Below are 11,267 nucleotides of genomic sequence, written 5' to 3'. Positions count from 1 at the left end.
GGAGGTGCTAGACTATAGTCACTCTGAAGCTGCCCCACCACCTTGGAACACATCCCCCAAGCAAAGGAAAAAAAGGTTAAACGCAAGGATTGTTTTATATAAAAAAGTCCATAATCTTTTTATTCTGAACGTTGCTTTCAGACAGTCCCTTCTCAAAGACTAAAAAAGCACAATGACTTGTACCAAGACACAGGAGGATGTATGTCCAAGGACACCAATAACAGGAAATCTCATGTAAACTGAGACATCAGATTGAGAATAATTAAGAAATAGTCAAACTGTGTAAATACGAAATTAACCGGGGGGGGGGGAGGGGAGAGAAAAAGACATAAGCATATGGTCTCTTAGTGCAGAGGGGCATTTCCTTCTGGTTCGCCAGGACTTAACATCACAAGCGTTGCAAAAAGGAGAACCTCCCTCCCCACCTCTAGCGCCTCCTTCTGTCAGGACTCCTGCTCCTTCTACGGCCACCCCTGAGAGGAAAGAGAAGAGACAAAGAGGTCCATTAAATTATGCTGAGTTTCTCTCCATAAGCAAAAGCTGAGAAAGTTAACAAGACTGGATGAGGCTCATGAAGTATCTGCTGGAGAACTGCGCTCCATTTATCATGCCACAAATGGAGGACAACTCTAAACACAGTGTGGAAGTGGTAGCTGAAGAAGAGAGCTTGCTGCTGGCAAAAGACCAGAATCTGGCAAGCCCCAAAGCCAAAAATGTTTGCAATTTAATCTTGTTTATGCAATTACACAGAACACCCCCCCCATCAGTGTCAGTGCCTTAAGCCCTGGGTTCAGTTCATGCTTGTGGTGCATAATCAGTCCACTGTGCAGCCTAGACTCAGTTCCCTTTCTGAAATTGGGAACAATGGCAGGGAGTCTCAGCGATCGTGAAGACAAAAAACAGAACACATACAAAACTATGGACAATTAGAAAAGGGTATGTAAAGTGTGTCTTCCATAATGCTCAAATTGTTTTGCAAAAACAGCCAGATCTTTTGATTAAATTCATCTTAGCTTTCCTGCTTTAACATATACAGAAAACAGAAAAAGAGCTGTAGTATTATTAGTTTGCTGTAAGCACCACCTTTTAGCTTACTGTGAGAAAAAAAATGTACAATTTCCTCCCACTTCTTAGTGGGAAATTCTCACCTTCGCTTCCCTTTCGGAGGTCCCCTGACAAAACACCAATCCACGCTGATCGGCTGCCCCATAAGGTCTTGTCCATTCAGTCCCTCCATGGCTGCCTGGGCTTCTTTGTACGTTTCATATTCTACCAGGGTGTAGCCCTGTAAAATACGAGGACGTTCAGGGGAAAAAACATAATTCACTCAAACATTTATTGGAAGGGTTTCTAGACTGTTCTTCAGCCAAATCTAAAGAACATAACACAGAAGGAAAAGAGAGCAGGAAGGAGAAGGAAAAAGGCAAACTCAGGCACACATTCTTAGTCATACAGTTATTTTCACAACTGGATGGAATGGGAAACAGTTCAAGAGCACTAGGTGCCAAAATTTGCTGGTCTCTCAGTTGAACTGATGGAGAGTCCTTGCTTTCCTTCTCTTCCACTGCTGCAGTCTGAACAAACTTCCCCTGGTCAGACTAACTGATTGATCCCAGGACACCTTATTTGTAGCAGGATTCAACACTGACAAGCACACTGGCAAGAAATAAGGCTGACAAAATGCAACAACATATTGACAAAAGCAACGCCCTCTTCTTATGCTTTCCTTTCAATGCCTTTTGTGCATGTCCCATGGCTCTTTTGTGAAACCTGCAGATAGCCCCCACTCCCCCAGCTTCTAGAACCTATCTGTGCCTGCTGCCACAGGGAGCAGATCTGAGGCTTTTGGTAGTTATAGCAATGCACTACTAAGGTGTGTTCCTTGACTATCTCCAGAAAGAACACAAAAGCAGCCACCCCTGTACCTTCAGGTAACCTGTCCGCCGATCAAGATTCAGGTGGAGGTTCTTGATTTCCCCAAACTCTGCAAACTTGTCATGAATGTCCTCCTCAGTGGCCTCCTCGTGGACACCCGTGACAAAGAGAATCCAGCCTTCCACCGCTGTAACAACGAAGAGCAGGACAAAAAAAGAGCCATGAGCTGTGCTTGGAGGAACACATCTCAACGTGGGCTGCCCCATGCAAAGGAAAGAGAGGTTACCATTGGCCAATTAGGGTGGGCGGGACATGGGAGAGAGAACATGCTCTCTGGACACGTACTCACATCTCTGGGGACCCGGCTCATCCCCATCTTGCTCCACGCTGTCGTAATCCTCACGGACACGGGCTCTGGAACCCTCCTCTGATTGTATGCACCAACACACAAAGAAACAAAAAGCAAAGCAACCAGAATATGATTTAGAAAGCACTAACGGTGCTGTGGAACACACCCACAGCCACACCCTTATTTTAGGTTAATGGCATGTAATTACACATCAGCAGCAGGGACTGCTTTCCCCAGGCTTCACCTTCAGGGATACCACAACCCAGATCTCACATCCTTAGTCCCAATAACTAGAAAGTATAACTCTGCACAGACATCCCCTCTGAAGCACCTGCAATGTTCCCCAATAAAGCTCCTTCAGGGAAGGGGCTCTGAGTGCCCCCAAAATGACAACCCTGTGCTTTCCAATGCTTCCCCCAGAGGTCAAACACTCCACAGAGTAACTCCCCCAGAAAGCAGCCACCTCCCCTCACAGCCACAGCTTGAGAGCCTGCTCATAAGGCTGTCCACTTTTTCTGGCTGTTGCAGCTGTCCAGGAACAATGAATGTGATTCCTGCACTCTGGCAAGTTGGAAACTAAGCATGAGTGTTGAGCACACCCTTTCTGCTTCGAGGGCAATTCTACAGGGCTATGGAGAAAACTCAGTGTGAGGTTGGAAACAACACCATGCCCTTTCCTCTAAGGGCAGTGGTAAGAACAAAATCTGGCTACCCAGCAAGACCAGCTATAACTGGCAGCCCAATGATCCCCCTGTGGCAACCAACGGCAGATCAAAGCAACTGGCAATACAGTGGTACCTCCGGTTACGAACTTAATTCATTCCAGAGGTCCGTTTGTAACCTGAAACCGTTCTTAACATGAGGCGCGCTTTCGCTAATGGCAACTCCCACTGCTGCCGTGCCACCAGCGCGCAACTCCAGCTCGCATCCCGGGGCAAAATTCGCAGCCGGGAGCATCTACTTCTGGGTTAGCGGAGCTCGTAACCTGAAGCATTCGTAAGGAGGACGGTACGTAACATGAGGTTCCACTGTACTGCCACTGATATTTTTCAGACAAAGGAAGGGAAGACAATCGAATAACGTAACCTCTGAGATAAACACACACATCTAAGCAACATACACGAGGCAGCCACCTTACCTGACCCAAACCCTCTGCCTTTCCTCTTCTTCGCTTTTTCCTTCAGTTTGTGGATGCTTTCTGCAGAGAGATCAAACAGGCTGGGTCAAAGTGACTATCTAAATGGGTGGCATGTCTCTACCTGCATGCACTCTCAAGCCCTATCCAAGGCATTATGTACACATGTTGCCTGGGAGTGGAGGAAACCTTGAGCGAGATGCAGCTTACTGCAGCCTTCGCCCACCTGGCTGAGAGTTGTAGTTGAAGGGCACCAGGTCAGCAAAGGCTGCCTTAAACCACTGAGATGGGAAACAACTAATGAAATGGGGTTGGGGAAGAAAAAACCACCAGAATCAACCCACGGAAGGAAGTAGAGGAATGTATTGGGAAAGTATCGCATAACTGTTTTAATATTTAGCATGGACCTGTTACCTACTGTATTGTAGCAAGTATGTTCTCAAGTTTTTAATCTTGTGTTTTCTATATTGTAATTAGTCTATTACTTGTAAGCCACCCTGCAAGGAAAGCTTTCCTAAAAGGTTCATGTGTGGCCTCCAGATGTTGCAGTTGCAGTCCAACAACATCTTGAAGGCAGCACATTGGCTACTGCTGCAAACAAAGCTCGCTAACTGGCCTTAGGTAAGACTTTTATTCCTTGTCCTCAGCTTTCCCCCTTTACAAAACAAGGATGCAGGGCTGTGAAGAAGGTCTCCTAACAATACAGTGCAGCCTTGAGGGGCGGGGGAACAGTCCACCACAGACCCTTTTGCAAAGTAGGGGTAATAATAGTAGACTACAGTGCGGGGCTGTTCTAAGCGCTTTCTTTCTTCTCTCTGTCTCTAGAACCTCAAATCATGTATTTTATTATTAATTCACTCGCCCTTCACCCCAAGGTCCCAGAGCGGGTTACAGCAACAAAAACACAGTATTAAAAAAAGTTATTGGAAATACAGGGGGGTCCTAAAAATGGGTACCTCAAGCCTTCAACATCTTAAGGTGCTGTTTATTTTGATTAAGCGGTATATAAATCGTTCCATCTTTCTCATCTATACGATAGCGCCACCGTCACCACCCTCTACTTAATATAGGGAATGGTCACACCGGCCTACCTTACAGGGCTGCTGTGACTAGTGAATTAAATAAACCGTTAATACTAATAATACTGGGGAGGAGCAAAGTCAGAGTTCATCAGCCACCCCACCCCACCCCACCCCACCCCCGCCTCTCCCTACCGTCGCCATCCTCGTCCATGGCGAAGTCCTCGCCGCCCGCCTCATGAAGGTCCAGTACGTCCGCCATCTTGGCCACTCGAGCGTCTTCCTCGGCCGACGGAGCTAATCTCGCCGCCCTCCTGACGACGGAAGGAGCGCAGTGCACGCCGGGAGAGCTCGGCGCCGGCGCACATGGGTTGGCTAAGGGGGGGAAAGGGGATGCGTCGGGCGCCATCTTGAGGAGGTCTTTGCGGCGCTATACGAGCGCGACGGCGGAAGGAGAGTTGCAAGGCCTCGTGGGAAGAGGGGCCAAAAGATAAATAGGGCGGGCAGAGGGCTCCAGCTTGTAAAATGAGAGTGAGGGGTGTGACTAAGACTGAACGGGATCTTCTAACACGGAGAAGGGGACTCTGAAGGACCCTACCCGTGGCTATCTCTCCAGACAGTGTGGTGCAGTGGTTAGATTGCCTGACTAGATCCTGGGAGTCCAGGGTTCAAATCCACACCCGATGACGAAGTGCACTGGGTGCTCTTGGGCCAGTAACCTACCCCAAAGGGTTGTTGTGAGGATAAAATGGGAAGAACTATGTGTATGCCAACTAGAGCTCTTTAGAAGTAAGTTGGGAAATAAGCGCAATAAAATAATAATGTTCCACTGAAGTGTGCAGGTGAGTTAGAGAAATTAGCGTAACTAGCAAATAATTTACATAATGCAAAGGAATTTGACAATCTTTTGATTTATAAGCAAGTCCCACAGCCATGAGTAGAAAGCCACTTTTTCATTTTTGGATGAGGACCTAACAGTACTACACAGCTGGCTATAAAGTACCTTGACCAAGGGAAGATGAGAGGTAGATGAGCTTTAAATGTTACCAGTATTTGTAAGGGGAAGATATTGAAAGATGAGTTAAATGACTTTTAGCCCCTGGAGGTGGGGGGAAGCACAGACTTCTAATGTGAAAAAACTAGACCTTTCATGTGCTCCTCTGATGCAGCTCAAAATTCAAGGAAAAGCAGTGAGCAATGTGCTGAGGAAGGGGTAATTTCCCCCTTTTCCATCTCCAGGAGAAGCATGTTTCAAAGAACTGAAGGGCACCCAAAAGCATTCCCTCTTTCGCTGCAAGAAAAAAGGCCATGCGTTTAGGAAGAGTGACAAAGGGCAGCCAGTCCTGAATGTCAATGCCACTCTAGACCAGGGGGCAGCAAACTTTTCCAGCAGGGGGCCGGTCCACTGTCCCTCAAGACCTTGTGGGAGGCCGGACTATATTTTGAGGAAAAAATGAATGAATTCCTATGCCCCACAAATAACCCCGAGATGCATTTTAAATAAAAGCACACATTCTACTCATGTAAAAACACACTGATTTTCGGACTGTCTGCGGGCCGGATTTAGAAGGTGATTGGGCCAGATCCAGCCCCCGGGCCTTAGTTTGCCTACCCATGCTCTAGTCTAGACTATGAATCCATGCACTAATTTTGCAGACAGGATGATGTCTGGAGCTCTTAAGCTCTTGCAGCCAAATGGCAAAGGCTTATCATTAAGAAGGTGGGGGAAGGAAGAGAGAACTAACAGATTAGGCTCTAACCTGTTGACAGAACAAGCTTTGGGGACACATCTAATGGCAGAATTTCTAACTGGGGAAAAACCAAGGGGAGCAGAGATTCAAAAAAATGCTATTTTATTGTATAAAATTAGGCATTACAAAATTAAGTACTGGACTTTATCGCTTATAGTAAAAGAAAAGGCAGACAGTATGTAGAACTATTTTAGGTACGGTAACCTCTGAACTAGAAAAAAACAGCATTGAAAACCTGGACAGTAGAAAGAGGAGGATGAGGAGGAAGGCAGCTTATTCAGAAAACCAGCACCAAAAGGAGGGGATGTGGGGAATCAGGTTATAGATGACAGCTGGGACCTGCCCAGAGGCAAACATCTGTAGGCAGGTCTCTCCGCAAGGAAAATTCAAGCGCCACATGTTTGGAAAGGAAAAACTCAAACCCTGTACATAGTTTGTTTCTAATAGAAAGTAGTAAGTGAGGCAAGTGAGACATTCATATACAAACTGTCAAAGGATTATTTATAAGCCAACTTTATAAATGCATTTCAACATTAATACTATTGTGTAAACAAAGCTGTATATAAAAATATATATATATAAAGGACAAGACTGATTTATTATTTCAGGTATACAAATGGACATAGTGTGGAGGCCAAAATAATGCCACTTCTTGAGCTCCCTATGGAACAACTACCATCTCCACAGATCTTCTGCAGCCCTTTGTCTATTCTCCCTTTCTCAGAGTGGTAGTCTGAGCTCCCACAGTTATGAAGTATCTGTTTGGAGGTCTGACTGCAAAGTCTCACTGAAGGACTATGCACCTGCTTATACACCATTGGGCTAAGAGACTAAAGGCCCTCAGCTTCAGTAAGGTGATTCCCAGGTGGAAAATAATCCTGTACACATAAGAGTTGTATCTAGACTAAGTTAGTATGTCTACTTGAAACCAACAGAACCAGGTTAGTCATGACTTAACTTGGATCCCTCTGTGTGTGTGTCTTGTCCTCAGCTTCTAGTGCCCAATTCAGAGCGTTCTACCCACACTTCCTGAAGCACCAAGTTCTTATTCCTGTATACAACTGCATTCCTAAGCAGCACACAAAGGACACAGAAGTGCATTAACAGCTGACACACCCCTTTCTCCTCACCCACATTTTGCAGGACTACCATTATTTTAGGACCCAAATACCAGTTGTGAGGAATGGTATGCATGTGAAAGTTACAAAAAACCTTGGGGGAGCAATCTGGTGTTTTACCTGCTGACGCTGGTTCAAATATTTTGTGGCTCTCGGGCCCCAGACAGCAATTTCACTTTGTACCAATCTCCTATAAGATACAATTATAAGCAAGGGCCTGTCAGTTTTAATTACCATATAAAAGGACTCAACAATACTATCACAAACCATGTGTTGCTATATACAGCTGTCAGCACTGAGACTGTTTTGTCTTTTGCCCTTTGAGTGTTGAACAAGGCAAATTGATCAAGGCAGTATCAATTCAAGGGCATGTTCTAGTTAAAATATAGTCCGAGTGCACAGGTCATCTAGCTCCATCATTCCTGGTGACAATACCCTGGAAGCTTATCTTCTGAGATAGAAGAATTACTATAAACACATTATAACACAAAATGACTTCCAGGATGGAATTACAGGAAGCCAGGCTATTTTCCCTTTCAGTAGAAAGAATCAATGGGATCCAAGATCTTTGTTCACCGTAAGGGTAAGCTAATGCCTTGCATTAGCTGTCTTCTGCCTCTCCTCTTTCCCTCCAGTTACAAACAATCTTCGATGCCCATGTCAAGACCAGAAAGGCAACATCAAGGATGTTCTGATTAAACTCTTATTCTACCCTGTAAATAGTGAAGTGCTTTTAAAGTGTAACCATGACAATTAATCCCAAGGCTACAGGAATGCTGTTGCACATGGGTTAAGGTGCAACAGGTCTGATGACAAGTCAGACCCTGAAAATCTGGGGTAGGAAACACTTAAAACGGCACTAATGTTAGCTCAATACTCCCCTTCCCCAATCACACAGTCCTACAGTTGTGCTTCTGGATAGCTCCCCACCTCCCGTAAGTAAACTACATAAAGCTCTGAGTCAGAATCACCACTACTGTTATTTTCCTCATGCAATTTTAAAAATAAAGTCAATGCCATGTACACAAAAGATTCCACTGGATTTAGCATTAACCTGGAAGTAACTGTCACCCCCTAGTTCTGTGTTCACAATTAATAAAGTAGATTATAACCCCAATTTCACCTCAAATTATGCACTGAAATTTGGAAGTAGTACTGTTACTGTATCAACTTAATAAGATATTTAAGTGTTGGGTGATAACAAAATTATCTCAAGCAAGCTCAATTAGAACTACAATCCTGTACCCACTTAAAGGGGAACAAACCCCACTGAACTCAACAGGACTTCCTCAGATTGCACTGTGAATCAGGAAGATTATTCAAAAGTCTCACAACACAGCACTCTTGAGAGGCCTAGTCCCTCTCTGTAACCTATTTTATTTCCCCCCTTTAATCCTTAAACATCACATTTTGCTAGTTCATGATACTGTCTTAGTCCCAAATCTTAAGGGTGTGCTTTGGAAGGCAGTTCTTTACCAGGCGGATGTGACAAAGTCAGACACAGAACACGCAGTGCTCTCCTCACAGTGCAGATGAGTGATCTTGGCTTTTGGGTGGTTGACATGATTCCCCCTTACATCTACATCAGCTTTCCCTCATATTACACGTGATCTGCAGAGCACTTCTGTCTCTGAAGCTTCAAGCAACTTTCTCTATATACATAGTCAGTATTGCTATTTAAGAGTCCTGCTCCTAGTTTCAGTCTCTTTTTTTATATAAAAGTGCATACATATATAAAGTTTGTATTCTACAAATTTTTGTAACTTTCTAATGTTGCTCGAACAAAGAGGCATTTCTCCTTGCAGCTGCACAATCACAGTTCTTCACTTACAAACAAGTAGCTCTAGCTATTGTGTGACAGGCTAACTCACAGAGCACTCTGCCGATGCAGTTTCCCGAGACGCAGGAGGCTGCTTGATTGGAAATGAACCAAAATAGCATGATTTGTGGACTGCACACATCACAGTTCACAGAAGCAAATCATGGAAGTATACCCTTCTGAGGCACCAACTGAATCCAGCGCTCTGACATGAAGGTCAAACACTACCATAACAACAAAGTAGTGCTTCTCCCTTTGACTCAAGATAAGCCTATGGTATCTGCAACCCAATCAAAGGATTCTGCACGTAGCTGTCAACTTTTCTCTTTTCTTGTGAGGAATCCTATTCAGAATAAGGGAATTTCCCTTAAAAAAAGGAAAACGTTGGCAGCTATGATTCTGCATTCATCAAGAAGCTGAAGCTAGTAGGGAAAGAAAATGAGTCAGGGATTTTTCTTTTAAATCAGCTGAGCACCTTAGAAACAACACTTCATCTATCTTCCTTCCCTGCAAGAGGCAAGCACAGAGAGACTAAAATGCCAAAGGCTGGGAGCTCCTTATTAAGATTCATTATAAAGGGGTCATTCCACGCCAAATCACTTGATTTTAATACTCAACCATGCTCTCACGACTCAAGATTGATACACATGTTAGTTGTGGTTTGCACGCTATGGCTTACTGAACTTACCAGAAATAAAATGACAAAAATTCACTTTGAATGGTTGGTGACCCTTTTCTGTGGCACTTGATACCATTTTTATACCTTATTTTTAAAGAGGCCACAATTAGCTTTATTTTGATACCAAAATAACCCAAATCAGTTGAAAAATAAGCAAAATAGGAAGTTACAGATAGGTAGCCGTGTTGGTCTGCCATAGTCAAAACAAAATAAAAAAATTCCTTCCAGTAGCACCTTAAAGACCAACTAAGTTAGTTCTTGGTATGAGCTTTCGTGTGCATGCACACTTCTTCAGATACTTCTTCAGGTATCTGAAGAAGTGTGCATGCACACGAAAGCTCATACCAAGAACTAACTTAGTTGGTCTTTAAGGTGCTACTGGAAGGAATTTTTTTATTTTGTTTTCAAAATAGGAAGATTTTTCTAAACTGACGCAGAAAGTGCATTAGCCTAAATCATGCGAAAATCGAAATTGTCAAAAATTCTCCTGCACCCAATTTTGGACCAAAAAATCTTAAAATATTAATTTGAGGTTATCTCATAGGTATCTACACATAATTTTTTTTTTGAAGAAAATCTGAGTTGTGAGAGCACATAGATTTGGTGTGGAATGTCCCAAAGTAACTCAAATCTCTAGAACCTGGAAAGCTCCTTTAAGCGACGCAATTCATTCGTGAAGCGCAACTAGATGGGTTGTATTTTACTTATGAGAGAGAAAAGCAACGCAGTATCTCTGGTTCGAATGTAACGCTATGTCAGAGATTGTGGTTTGTTGCTCCCACTTGTGCTAGGGGTGGAGTGACATGACAGCCAGCCATTAACAACAGTTTACACAGTGATGCACAAAGTCAGCCACAATGACGAGCTACACCCCGTCCCTTGCAGCAATAGGGAACTGTTCAAACTCTGTGGAACCTTGCAATCAAGACACCAGCTAGAACAAGATGCCATTAACCAACTAAATAAAAACCTTAATAGTAGTTTGAGAACAGTGAAGAGGAGTGTTTTAAGTGCTGTGCTTATCAGGTGGCAAGGGGAAAAGGAGTGTATCAAACTACATAAACTGCAGGAATACATTTCCCTAACATACAGTTTATGCCTTATATCCATGGCAAAACTAGTATCCTCTTGGCAATGCTACATTCCCACTTAATACTGTATAGTACCTGGATAGAATTGAGGAATAAATGAGTATTAGTATATTTAACACTAAAAAGGCTACATTTAAAAATGTGCTCTATAGTGAATCAATAAAAAATTCTCTATCCCAAAGAGAAAAAAGATAACTAAGAATATCCAAGTACATTATAAAATCTATACAGATTTTTTTTTTTTTAGCAAAGAGGTTTTAAAAATGTGCAAATGGGCCCCTATTCTTCAAAAAGAGGCATCTGTGCACACTCTTTAAGTGATGTGATTCAGGTTAGAACTGAAGCTCAATTATGAACAAACTCAACCTGACCAAGTTTCAACTTTCAGATTTTGAGATATTTCTCTCTGGCTGAAGTATATTGAAAAATGG

At 43.5% G+C, this 11,267-nt stretch overlaps 2 protein-coding genes across 2 annotated transcripts in view; both read right to left on the bottom strand.

The window, feature by feature from the left end:
- Positions 1-11,267, bottom strand: part of LOC307204982 (ras-related and estrogen-regulated growth inhibitor-like protein) — a 226,159-nt gene that overhangs the window by 158,382 nt on the left and 56,510 nt on the right. The gene's annotated exons all lie outside the window — the stretch shown is intronic.
- RBM8A (RNA binding motif protein 8A) lies at positions 90-4,731 on the bottom strand. Its single transcript, XM_079957288.1, has 6 exons — positions 4,574-4,731; positions 3,363-3,422; positions 2,225-2,302; positions 1,926-2,062; positions 1,149-1,285; positions 90-473 (listed from the first exon to the last, which is right to left on the bottom strand). The coding sequence occupies exons 1-6, from the start codon at positions 4,638-4,640 to the stop codon at positions 428-430; spliced, it is 525 nt and encodes a 174-aa protein (XP_079813414.1). The 5' UTR covers positions 4,641-4,731; the 3' UTR covers positions 90-427.

This window comes from Podarcis cretensis (assembly GCF_951804945.1).
Source record: "Podarcis cretensis genome assembly, chromosome: 16".
Classification (NCBI taxonomy): Eukaryota; Metazoa; Chordata; class Lepidosauria; order Squamata; family Lacertidae; genus Podarcis; species Podarcis cretensis.
Note: the sequence above shows the minus strand (reverse complement) of the source record. Positions and strands in the feature narration are given on the sequence as shown.